The sequence below is a fragment of the Oryza glaberrima genome, chromosome 10, assembly GCF_000147395.1.
Source record: "Oryza glaberrima chromosome 10, OglaRS2, whole genome shotgun sequence".
In the NCBI taxonomy this organism is placed as follows: Eukaryota; Viridiplantae; Streptophyta; class Magnoliopsida; order Poales; family Poaceae; genus Oryza; species Oryza glaberrima.
Window position 1 is genome coordinate 12,347,215 of NC_068335.1, and position 12,998 is coordinate 12,360,212.

The window sequence follows — 12,998 nt, forward strand, 5'->3', positions numbered from 1 at the left end:
TTTTATCATCTCTGAAGTTACTCGGCTAGGTTCTTATCGACTCAAGCGTGAAGACGGTTCGGTCATCGACAATTCTTGGAATATTGAGCATCTTCGTTGTTTTTATGCTTAGGCATTATTTTTTGTATAATATTTTCCTCTTTGACTGCCAACATCAAGTTTTGTCTTGAGTTACCAGTCAGGGGATATTATAATAATAATGGAGTGTGATTTTTATCAATTCAATTTGCTTACCTGATTTATCATTGCCTTGTTTGGTTTTTGGCTTAGTTAATGAGGACCGAGAGTTTTCTGACAGCTTTTGCGAGTTATAGGCTCAATGAGGTTTGACAAAAACTTTTAAGAAATCAAGAGCTAAGTTTAAATTCTCAAGCACAGATTGTACAAATTGAGCCTCCATCATTCAAATTACATAGTCATTCAGACTCAGTTTTTTCATCATCAGAAGCAGCCGGACTAAGACTGGTATCTTGAAATCTTTCCAGCACATCTGCAGCAATCTTGTCAGCAGTTTTTTGGCCGTCATTGATAAGGTCGAGTGCATGCTCCTCACTTCTTTCTGTCTGCAAAGCCATCAACGACATTGATATCGATCTTCGGATACAAGGATTTGGTCATCACCAACGCCATGCTTGCTCCCATGCTTCCAGCTTCCTTGATATTTTTATAGTATACATCTGGAGCAGTCCTAAGCTTACTAAAGATTTCAACTGCTCAGATACATAGCTTGGATAATTGTGGTGGTCCTATTGGCAATTTCATCTTTGGCCTTCACTGCAACTTCGACCTTGTTCACCAGAAAGTCAATTTGGGCCTTTGTTTTCCCCTTATGATCTGCATTCAATATCATGCAAAAAATTAGCTGCAACAAATATGGCTCAATTCATTTATTATTTAACAGAAGGGTTTTACCTTCAAACTCCTTGACAGCTAAGTCCCTTTCCTTGGAAATAGCATTCTTGTCATCCTTTAAAGCTTTAACTTGCCTTTCCAGCTCGGCAATTTTAGCAGCTTGGACTACAACACGCACAATGTTTATTTAAATCACTTAATCAAGTCAGAGTGAGTTGAGCAGAAGTGAAGTTACCTTTTGAAGAACCACTCAGCTCAAAATTAGCATCCAGGAGCTCAGCAACCCGGTCCCTGAGTGCATGTTCCATTTTCCTAGCCTCCTCCTTGGTTTCATGAAGTTTAGCCCTGGTTTCTTCCAGAGTTCCAAGATGGGGAACTAGCTTCTCAAGGGCTGCGGTCTTTGCCTCATTCCGCAGATGGATTCTCTGCATTATGTATAGATTCGTCTCAATGCGCTAGCCGATTGGATGAGAAAAGTTAAAGAAGGGATACTTACATTTTACTAGACGAGTGTCTTGGTTAAGTGTCCTTGTTAATAAAGACACTTCTTCGTCTTCTTTCTGCTTATTGATTACAATGCCCTATGACTGCATCTCGTCGTCCCACCACTTTACTAAGATAGGTGGCCGAGAATCTTCAGCCGACCAGATTCGAAAGATTTCTTCTTCGTCGCCAGTCATTGGACTTTTATTTATATAAAAAATAATGAAATAAGTGATAGAAGATTTTCTCAATATAAATTTACCAGGAAGACTATTACCTGTGATGATCTTCGGTGGTGGCCGTGCAGGTCCTTCTACTTTATCAAAAGTGTTGGATTCAGGTCCAGCGTCAGTATCATTCAAGGCAGGACTACTTGCTTGACCCTCTATCTCGGGGATGATCTTTTCTGGCTGCTCGAGGTTCTCTGTATTGTCACCTGGCTGATTGCCAGTCGGGGGCTCCTGGTTCATGCTTGTTTCGGCAGTTGCCGACTGGTTTCCGGTCGGGGGCTCATTGCCGGCTTCTGCTTCACCAGTTGCCGACTGACTGCCAGTCGGATGGACTTCTTTTGAGGGTTCGGACCCAGCAGCAGTGGCAGAACAAGTCTTCTCTCCAGTTGTCTCCGAGTTATCAGCTGGGTCGGAGTCTTTACTAGTCGGATCAATGTCTGATGGTTTCCTGAAGATTGAGAAGATGTCATCACTTAAATTTAGAAGATGTATTCGCAAATATTGGGACAGGCTCGTACCTGGAAGACTTGCGGATTTTAGAAATTGGATGCCTAGTGGTTTTCTTCTTTGGTGGAGAGGCCTTCTTGGGTTGTTTCCCAGACGCCTCCTTGTTGCTATCATCATCGTCATCATCATCATCATAGAAGATTATTTTCCTCTTTCTGGAGCCCGGCTTTCTGCTGCTTCTTTGCGCGCCGGGCTGGATCTTCGGATCCCCGGTAGCTTGGCCTTGAGGACGCCGCGGAGATCGACGCTGGGCAGTTGGAGGATTGGATTTCATTAAGGCGTATTCCTAAAGATAAAACTTCAACATTCATTTTCAAGGAATAACAAGAATGATAAAGATTCAAGTATTTTGTTGCTTACCGCTGGAGGAGAGTTGAAGGCATTATATGGCACGACTGGCAGAATATGCGAGTAGCTGCCAGATGAGAAAATTTTATACATCCTCTCCTTCATGATTTTGAATTCGAGGGAGTTGGGATCTTCCCGATTGGGATCATTTTTCCCGTCATACTCGAAGGCCGTGCGAAACCTCTCTTTAATTGGGGCCAGTCGGCTCTTGATAAAAATGCCTAGTGATTTGTTCCCCCTGAAGACCCTGTTCTTTCAGCTTCAACGAGCGATCCAGTAGCTCAAGAGCTTGAGCGGCCTCATCACCCATGGGAAGTGAATTCTAGGTTTCTTGGTACTTTGGAGGGAGGCATGAGTACTCGGGTAGCAATGGCTCAGGATTTTGGACATAAAACCAATTGACGTGCCAACCTTTGTTGGACGTCTTGAATGGCATGGAGAAGTATTTTTGGCACAGAGTACCCTGAAGTAGAAAACCGGATCCCCCAACGACGCAAGGTTTATTTTTGTTGGGTTGGGGCTTCAAGAAGAAAATTTGGCGGAAAAGAGCAAAATGCAGCCGGATGACCAGGAAAGCTTCACATGCATGGACAAAATTGGCAATATGGACAATGGAATTGGGGTTGAGATGATATATGTTGATCCCATAAAATTCAAGGATCCCCCTAAAGAATTTTGACGTCGGAAGAGCAAATCCACCATAAAAGAAATGGGAGAAGATGACGACCTCATGAGTATCGGGAGTTAGGAAGGCCTCGCTGTATGCCGGACGCCATCCGATGATTTCCTTTGCTGGGAGCACACCGTGCGCCACCATCTCCTTCAGATTTTCCTCCGTGACGTCGGATGGTGCCCATTGGCTCTCAAAGGATTTTCTCTCCTCCGCCATGGATGTGAAAGGAGTCAAGAGATTTGGGAGCGAGGATTGCGATGACTGGTGGGAGAATAGGTGCGGCGATTATGCGGAAGGTTCTTGTGGGAGGAATCGATCTGGAAAAGGTGGATTGAGGCATGGGAGTAAACCCTAGTTTTTGCCGGTGAGATTTGTTACTGTGGCAAGAAATGGGGACAGCGGCGGCAGTTGTGGCGGAGAAGACGAAGGGGTTTTCTTTCCTTCGTTGCGAAAAGTACTGATGGACCTAGGCCTAAACAGTGTTTTCAGCCCAATTATTTCTCCGGTATGGCTAATTGTGGTCCTTTGGGATTTTGGCGTATTTATCGCTTAAGTAAAATAGCCAACAATAATATAGCCCAAAACCATTAAAAATCCTTTTTATGCAATTGGATAATTCTTTGGAATTACTACGGTGCGAACAAAAAGGTGCCCGACAGTAAAATATCATAATTGTTGACCTTTTATAGAGTCACAAAGCTGTTAGGGTTAAATCAAGACTTTAAAAGGTTGTCGTTTCTTTAGCATAGCATGTTATATGCTTAATTTCCTTAATGACAAGCACATGTTATAGCTTAGGCTATTTAAGCTTGGTAGTTGTCATTTATTTGGCAGTTGATAAATCCTTATGAGTTTTTACTCGGATTTTTTATCAAACATACTGCACCTGGCTCTAGAATAGATGATGGATCCTAAAGAGTACTTTTATTACTCGGATCTTTGTAAATCTTCTATATTTTATAGTGAGCTTTATAACTTATCTAAAAGCGGTCGGCTAAATCTTCGGACAGAAGCTGCAAATGCTTTGATATTCAATTACTTAGGTAATCACTCGGTTGGTAAATCATTTTGACCTTGACTATATGTTTAGTTTTTCTAACTAATCACATAGTCGGGGGCTACACCTATTAGGTGCATCTAGTCGATTCGATGCACCTATTTTTTTATTTTTTAGTCCTTCACAGTCTTTGATTCAAGCACTCGGGAGACCAAAGCAGGAATAATTGAAGCACTTGGGATTTTCATCTAAAAGGCTCAAGAGAAGATTATTTCGTCGAATGTAAAGGTCTCATGGGCTACTGTGGAGATTATGTATACCCCATACCCACACGGCGTGTATATCCGACTGGGTATGGGGTACCATGTATAGATAGAATATCTTTAGTAAAGGACTCGGTCATTATGTTAACTTGTATACTAAGGAAACATCTGACAGTCCTAGTTGGATACGATTGTAATCTATCTTTTTTTGCCTATTCCGTTAGGAATATCGGCTGTACCTTGTAACTACCGACCTCTCCCCGTATATAAGGAGGGGTTCGGGTGCCTCTAGGGGCATAAGTTTTCTCCCAAATCATACGATCAATAATACACTCGGCGGATCAATCCCCGGACAGGAGTAGGGTATTACTTCTCATTGAGAGGGCCTGAAACTGTATAAACCCTGTGTCTTCTAACCCATCCACTTTTCCTGTTTGATAGCCACCTCTTTTAGTATTGCCGAAATATTATTTCGACAGCCATGTACTGCTTCAATCGTGAAAACAATTTTGTTGAACTCGTGGGAACCTAGCCTTCACTGATACTTCACAAAACCTGGACCTAAAATGCACCTACAGCCTAATAGAGATTAATTAACCTATTGCGGTTATTAAACTTTAAAAAATATTAACTCACAAATACAAATGGATAAAATGAAATTTCCTTCGTTGCAAATCTTACCCACACATTTTATATCATTTTAGATTTTTACATGTTTTGGTATTTATTCAGTTACGTTATTTCCTTTAGAGGACGAAATCATTTTTGGTGAGGAGATCGATTATATTTCTGACCCCAGTGAGGATATCAATCAAGGCAAGTTTGTTCTCTCCCTTTGAACATATAGAATCCCATGTTTTTGGGTTAAATGTATTGTTTTTGAAAGAAAGAGAACAACTTCAACAAAGTCATTTTTGCACTTATCTCATTCCTATAAATTAAGGCAGCATCCCCTTAATTATACTGCTTTCCTAATGACTCAAATAAATGAAAATTTACATTTTACCATTTGCACAAAGTTGTAACTCACCGTTTTCTCAACACGAACGGATTTTTCCTTGAACATCACTTCATAGAGAACTAGCATTCCTTCACATATACTTAAATAAATCGTTAGTACTCTTTAGTCATATTATCATTAATCATCAAAATAATTAGGAGCATAGATTCACTTTCAATAGGAGTAGGATCCAGTACTTTCTCCTCAATGTTCCCACCCAGCCAATCCCAATTATATGGGCCTACTCTGTGCTTTATCCTTAATCCAACCCACTCAGCCAATTATATGAGAATCATTTCGCATCATTTTATTTCTGGACTTGTTAGGTGGAATTAATCAACTGCCATACAAAATCAAATGGTTGAACTGACGCAAAACAACTACTGGAGATAGGGGTGGGCATTCGGTCTAACCGAAAAATATGGTTCGGTTCCTCGGTCTTTTTGAAAAATCAGTCTTTGTAATCTCAAGACCGATCGGTCTCCAAGAAATCTCAGGACCGAGCAAATCGGTCTTCGGTTAGTACGGTTCGGTCTCGGTCATAGACCGAACTAACCGTAAAAACAGCAAAAACAAAGCAAATCAACAAAACTAACTATAAAAACAGCAAAAGCAATGCAAATCAACAATTGGGCCGCAGATTGTCACAGCAAATTGAGCACGAATCAGACAAGAAGCAAATCGGCCGGTTGGATGCGGCACCCGACGATGGAGATGGAGGAGCGCCGGCTTGAGGCAGTGCCCGGCGGTGGAGGTGACGCCGGGCAGGCTGGAGGCGGCGCCCGACAAAGGAGGCGGAGGCGGCACCGGGCCGGCTGGAGGCTGCACCCGGCGGGGGAGGTGGTGGCGCGCCGGCTAGAGGCGGCGCCCGGCGATGGAGGCGGAGGTGGCGTTGGGACGGCTGGAGGCGGTGCCCGGCGGTGGAGGCGGCACCCGGCGATGGAGCGAAGGAGGATACGGATGGAGACGGGACGGCGCAGCCGCGCCAGGATGGGGATGAAATGATGCTTGTGACGCACCTGTGTCTGCCTGTAGGGTTTCTTATTAGTGGGCTTATTGGGCCAACTAGATCTATTGGGCCTGATTCGGTTATTTCGGTCAATTCGGTTAATTGAGGCACATGACCGAATAAATTGAATAAATTTCGGACAAGACCGAATTACAGACCGAATTTTTCGGTCTTAGTCTTGGTCTTTTCGGTTCAGTTCTTTAGTTCGGTCTTATTCTGCCTAGCCCTAACTAGAGAAACCATCTTTGCTCGGTTTCCAAAAAACACAATAATCCCGGTTGCTCAAAAATCCAGGACTAAAAAACCCGATTTAAAAGCGCAACGGGACTAAAGATCATCTATAGTCCCGGTCCAAGCCGTGCCAGATATTTTCAGGGCGTCAAGCATCTTTGGTACCGGTTAGTAACACCAACCCCCGGTTGGTGTTACTAACCGGGACCAAAGATCATTTTGATCTTTATACCTGGTTTGTAACACCAATCGGGGGTATATTTTGCATCCTTTATATATGGGTCTTCTTCTACCTCCAGCCCGAGCTTGCTTCAAAGTTTCTTGAGGAGGAGGGGGAGGTGCTGCCAAAATTTCTTTTGAATTTGCTTTGGTGATAATATACAAATTTGAGATGTCTAAAATGTTACCAACTTCTTCTTCCAATGTTCTTTGCTTAGCATTTACATTTAGAGATATGTTTTGTATACATTATTGCCTCTAGACACTTTGATGGAAGATGATGAGAGAGAAAATTTGTGTAGGGAAGAAAGAATATAGAAAATTTGTTTATTTAGAATTTTACAAAAACTTGTGATAAAAGAGATGAGAAGGAAAAAATATAGAAAATTAATCTAAAAGAATAGAAAACAAAGTTAATTTAAAATTAAAATAAGTACAACACATTAAATATTTGTTTACAACTTTAAAAATAATTACAACATGAATAATATGTGGGATTATTTTATAATTATTGTATGAATAATTATGAGAAAATTTACTCAATCCCTTCTATATCCCTGAGATTTGCTCATTCCGTTCCATACCCCTAAAGTTTAGTTTGGATCCCTTTTATATCCCTTCTGTTAATTGACCATTAAATTTCTATCATAAAGTCCATTTTTCCCTTTGGTATCAAGAAAATATAAATTTATTCACTATATGGATGGAGTGTATAAATATATTGTATGTGATTATCTTATTTATAAGTTTGTTTTATGAGATATTATTTAACAAGAATAATATTTTAGTTTCATCTCCGCGAAGGCAAAACAAAATAAAGTTTATCTATGAAAAAACTTATTTTTAGAAAAAAAATTAATGTTTTTTACCATTAAAAATTTTGTACAAAGCATATTTTGCTATAGTAATACGATATTTTTACAAGATAAATCTATTTATGTGCTAAATAAATATTTTTAATAACTAATAAATAAATTTTATTTTTATGTCATTCCTAAAAATAAATTATCATAAATATTATTTATGACTTTGTTATGCAAGATATTACTTTTGTTATGCGAGATAAAAAATATTTTTGTTAAATAATATCTTGTAAAATAAACTCATTAATATAATAGTCACATACAATAAATTTATACATCCCATCAATAAATTTATATTTTCTTGATACAAAAGGGCCAAAAGGACTTTATAATAAGAATTTACCGTGAACTAATGTAATGGGTATAGAAGGGATCCAAACTGAAATTTAGGGGTATGGAAGGGAATTAGCAAATCTCAGGGTCATCGAAGGGATTGGGCGAACTTTCAGGTGCACATAGGGAATTTTCAAAATAATTATATGTAATTATTGTATGTTTGTTTAATTGGTTTGACTTTCGTGGATTATTTTTTACGATTTTTGTGCATTTCATGAAGATGGATCGGCAATGGATGTACAATGCGGATCGATGGTCTAAAGAGTTTATTGACGACGTGCATTATTTTTTGAGAGTGACCGATGCTAACAAGCATAAGGGTTTTATCTGCTGTCCATGAAATAAGTGCAAAAATAAGAAGGGGTATTCTGCATTAAGAAATATTCATTTCCACTTGTTTGAGTCGGGGTTCGTGCCTAGCTATAATTGTTGGACCTTGCACGGAGAGCTAGGGGTTCAAATGGAAGAAGATGAAGTAGAGGACGAGAAAATTCCAGACTAGGCTCAGAACGGTGGATTTGAAGGAAATACAACAGGCAAGGAGGACGGGGTGTTGAAGATAATGACGCTACAGATGATCTTGGTCAGATGTTGCGGGATGCGAAGCAGGACTACGAAAGTGAAAACGAGGTTCAGAAATTAATTAGAGCGTATGTTAGTGGACGACAAAATGTCGTTGCACCTAGGTTGCGAACATGGGCACAAAAAGTTGGGTACCAGTTTGGAACTCTTGCAATGGAATGCAAAAAAATGGTGTTAGTGACAAGGCATTTGACGAGTGATTGAAACTTGTAAAGAACGTTCTTCCGGAGAGAAACAAATTGCCTGAAACAACGTACAAAGCTAAGAAGATAGTTTGCCCTCTAGGACTTGAAGTTCAGAAGATACACATATGTCTGAACGATTCTATCCTCTATCACAGTGAGGAGTACGAGAACCAAGAAGCATGCCTTGTTTGTAAGGCACTACGATACAAGATTAGAAGAGATGATCCAGGTGAAGTTGACGGATAGCCTTCGAAGAAGAGAGTTCCTGCTAAGGTGATGTGGTATTTCCCTATAATTCCACGACTCGGGCATTTGTTCTCAGGAACAAAGAACATGCTAAAATGATGCGCTGGCACGCAGAAGAACGTTAGCAAGACGGGATGCTGAGAAACCCCGCCGATGGGTTGCAATGGCAAAACATCAACAGAACATTTAAAGACTTTGGAGTGGATGCACGAAACGTAAGGTTCGGTTTAAGTATGGATGGCATGAATCCATTTGGAGAGATAAGCAGCGGCCATAGCACTTGGCCTAGTACTGTGTGTATCTACAACCTCCCCCCTTGGCTATGCATGAAGAGGAAGTACATCATGGTGTGTCAAGCCCAGAAATTTAGCCCCAAATTTCCAGACTATTTTGTGCATTAAATCCCTGTCCAGGACCAGCCAGGGTACACAAAACGACAAGTTATATACGGTTCCAAACGTAAATAAAGCGTAGATACTTACAGAAGAGGCACTTAGTCCTCACATTGAAAGAGAACGACGGTAGCGGAAAAGGCGATCCTAGTGGGGCTTCAGCTCCACTCCACAGGCAAAACTCAACTGGGGTCTAAGCCTTGGTCCTCTAACTTCGTCTTCAGCTCAGAAGCACTATACTTCTGAAAAAGGGGCAATAATAGCAAAGCTAAGTACAACCACTGTACTCAGCAAGGCACATCAATGATGCAGATGTGCAAACGGATACAAGGACGGCTTTGTGGCTATTTGCAGAAAGGCGGTTGCAAAGCATTTTATTGAGCAAAATAGTAAAACAGTTGATTAATTAAGGTAACATTAAATATCCACTGATCAACGCTACACCACATTGAACAGGCCTAACCATCCCACCTGAACTAACTAGTGCATTGAGTCAATTTATTAAGGGTGAGACTAATCACCGTGAATCTGGTCGATCGCCCATAACCGCGGGCACGGCTATTCGAATAGCTTTACTCTGGCCAGAGGTGCACAACTGTACCCACAAGACACGATCCACCGGCATGTCACCGTGCCCAGCCAGACACATCACCATGTCGAGTGATTGTGACGAGACCCTTCATATAACTCCATCTAACCATGCACACCTCTCGTGCATAGGTGAATCAGCGAGCCGCAAAGGCCGTCGCAAGGCCCATCTGAACTCCATCACACTCACCCTTGACTGGATGCATCAGCTAGAGGAAAGCTATACTATAGATCAAGCAGTTACCCATTCCCGCTTGTGGTGACCGTTGTATGTCTTCCAGGATTTCCCGCGAACCGGTCCTTAATTGCCATGGGTGCGACCAGTAAAACAATGCACCCACAGCCCACCATTCAGTCGCATTTTAGTTGGATAATTACGGCCAATGAAACATGACTGAATGTCTCGAGCACGCAGCTCGTCATGATACTAAGAGGTCTAATACTGTAATTATCCCATTGTGTGAGCTAGTGGTAATTAAGCATGGCTAAGCATATAGTTCTAGCTACGTCACCATAAGAAAGACAAGCTAGATGATTTATCACCCATGGTTGACAAAGGATAGACATAAAGTAATATGGCACAAGAAACATATAGGTAAACCCTGATCCCATGTAATTAGTGTCGGTAAATCTTACGGTCACAGATAAAATCCGCAAGCGCACGGATATACCGATGTAGCACTTCCCCTACGGAGTATTCCAAGGGTATCGAATCCAAGGGAACATGTGTGATCAGAGCTTTCTCCGATTCATCCAAGGACACCAAGCAAAGGATAGACTAGGATAGAGAGGATTCACTGCTGAGAAACAGTGTCTAGGGAAAGCTTAAGTTTAATCCTAACGCAATACTTCAGGCACTACTACGTCCAAATGTCGCTCTGCTACGTCCCCGGATAGGGAGGACTTAAGTGATCTCGAGGGCTGTCACCACCTCTATACCTACCTCAAACGTACTGTGGGATATGCAGCAATTACTAGATAACAATTACCTAAACACCATGTCTAAGCAATTAATATCTACTTTAGTGTTTATAACTCACCAAAGCAATCACTATATTTTAGTTGATTATAGTGAACAATAATTCCGTATGCTATTTAAGGACTAACCAAGAGAAAATTCTCACAAGATAAATCTAAATTACTCAGGAAGATAATTCTATTGATATCAGAGTAATAAACAGAATAAAAGAAATGAGAGAAGATTACCGACAACTCCGAAATTCTTCCGACTTCTTCTACTCTACTCTCTTCCTAATTATAGTATACAAATAGTATAATAGAGCCTCTGGTAATTCAGCTCAAGCTTGGAAGTGTGTATGTGAAGTGAGGGAGTGAGGTCTATTTATAGGGAAGTTATGTCGGTTGTGGAAGGGGAATTGTCCGAAGTGCCCTCCAACCGCCATTAGGAATGCATCTAGAGCGTCCATACCAAAACTTGGATCCAACGGTGCTCACCAGGGTTCGGCCGAACCAGGGGTTCGGGCGAACCTGGGCTGGCCCATCTGGCCTCCAAGTTTGGCCTGTGGACTCCCTTCGTTCTGCCTTATCCATTTCTGCAAGTTTTGGGCCGATTCTCTGGTGTTTTGATAAAGTTCACATCCCATCCTTGTATGGATACATGTTTCTCTCTCACTTTAATCTAATTTTCCTCCCAACTCCTGGGTTTATTACCTGCATCAAATAAACACCAACACTTGTGGAATATGTGAGATTTAATACCTATCACTATGTTGGATGTTTTATTATCTGGACTTTATGTAGATGTTGGTGGTATAGAATTGGTATTTAATATCCGCCAACAAAACCCCCCACATTTAGCTCTTTACTCGTCCCTAAGTAAAGGTCAGTGTAGAATGAAATTCTTCAAGATATAATTCAAGAATATAAATTATTCAAAACCATACCAGTACCTGTGAACTTTATTAGTGGCTAACTTACCATCTTGGGTAATTGATAAATGACACGATCTTGATTCCAGTCCTTCTTGCTTCACCTGTCAGACTCATGGGGTTTTATAAATTTTCGCAAACCTGCTCTTTTCCTCTTATTGACTCTTTCTCTTGTCACTCAAATATTTTCGACTTTGTGAATCCTCACCAAGGCAGATTATGCCAATCTTATCCCTATTCTACTAGCTGATATGCAGAGTGCTGGTATTTCTTAACGACATTATTAGAAATATAATTCCCAGCAATGACGCAAAAATACTCCTAGTATATTATGGTTACAGAGCTTATCCGCAAGCGCACGGATATACCATTGTAGCATTTCACCCGAGAGTATTCCAAGGTTATCGTATTTTTTTAATCCCGTGGGAAGATTATAGTAGAGAGAACCGTACTAATAATTTATATGTTACTTGTAGAATGACACACAAGCATTTCTCTACTCATTCTCATATTAAACTATCTAAGCTAAGGGGAATGAAAATAGAAAAGAATGTATTCTTATACTTCTATTATACATATTATACATGCATCCTAGTTATATGATTAACTAGTTAATACCCTCTTTCCGATGCCCTCCTGATACATTGAGAAGCCACCCCTGACTACCGAGTTCTCTACGACAACCCGTCATGACCATACAACCGGGGCTAAATACAGAGGAATACCCTCCCCAGGAAATTAACTTAGAACTCTATACATGCGCGGAGGAATACCCGTACTAAGCTGTCACCATCAGCGGCCCACCTCTCTTCCGCAGCATATAACCCTAAATAATGATACCCAATAATCTAGACACCATGCCTAAACTACCAGATACTACTCAAATATCATCGTCATGACATAGAGTAATTGCATAAGCAAACTTACCTATGCATCTCCCAGATAAGCTAGCAGTATAATCAATGTAACTTGAACATAAAGTAAAGTAGGTCTTCATATACTCGGAAAGTATTTCAATACCAGAAAATTGTATAAAGAAGAATATTCTAAATAAAGTACAAGTCTTACAAAAGAAGAAAGAAGAGCTGCTAGAGCCATACCCGAA

At 40.8% G+C, this 12,998-nt stretch overlaps 1 protein-coding gene across 1 annotated transcript in view; it reads right to left on the bottom strand.

Annotated features, from left to right (window-relative positions):
- Positions 1–416: 416 nt before the first annotated feature.
- The window catches only part of LOC127785849 (uncharacterized), a 35,219-nt gene continuing 22,637 nt past the window's right edge, over positions 417–12,998 (bottom strand). The window contains exons 5-10 of the mRNA XM_052313219.1: positions 2,084–2,358; positions 1,613–2,013; positions 1,088–1,243; positions 913–1,017; positions 788–834; positions 417–563 (exon numbers count right to left, since the gene is read on the bottom strand). Of these exons, the coding sequence (XP_052169179.1) occupies positions 417–563; positions 788–834; positions 913–1,017; positions 1,088–1,243; positions 1,613–2,013; positions 2,084–2,358 (1,131 nt within the window). The remainder of the gene's footprint in view (positions 564–787; positions 835–912; positions 1,018–1,087; positions 1,244–1,612; positions 2,014–2,083; positions 2,359–12,998) is intronic.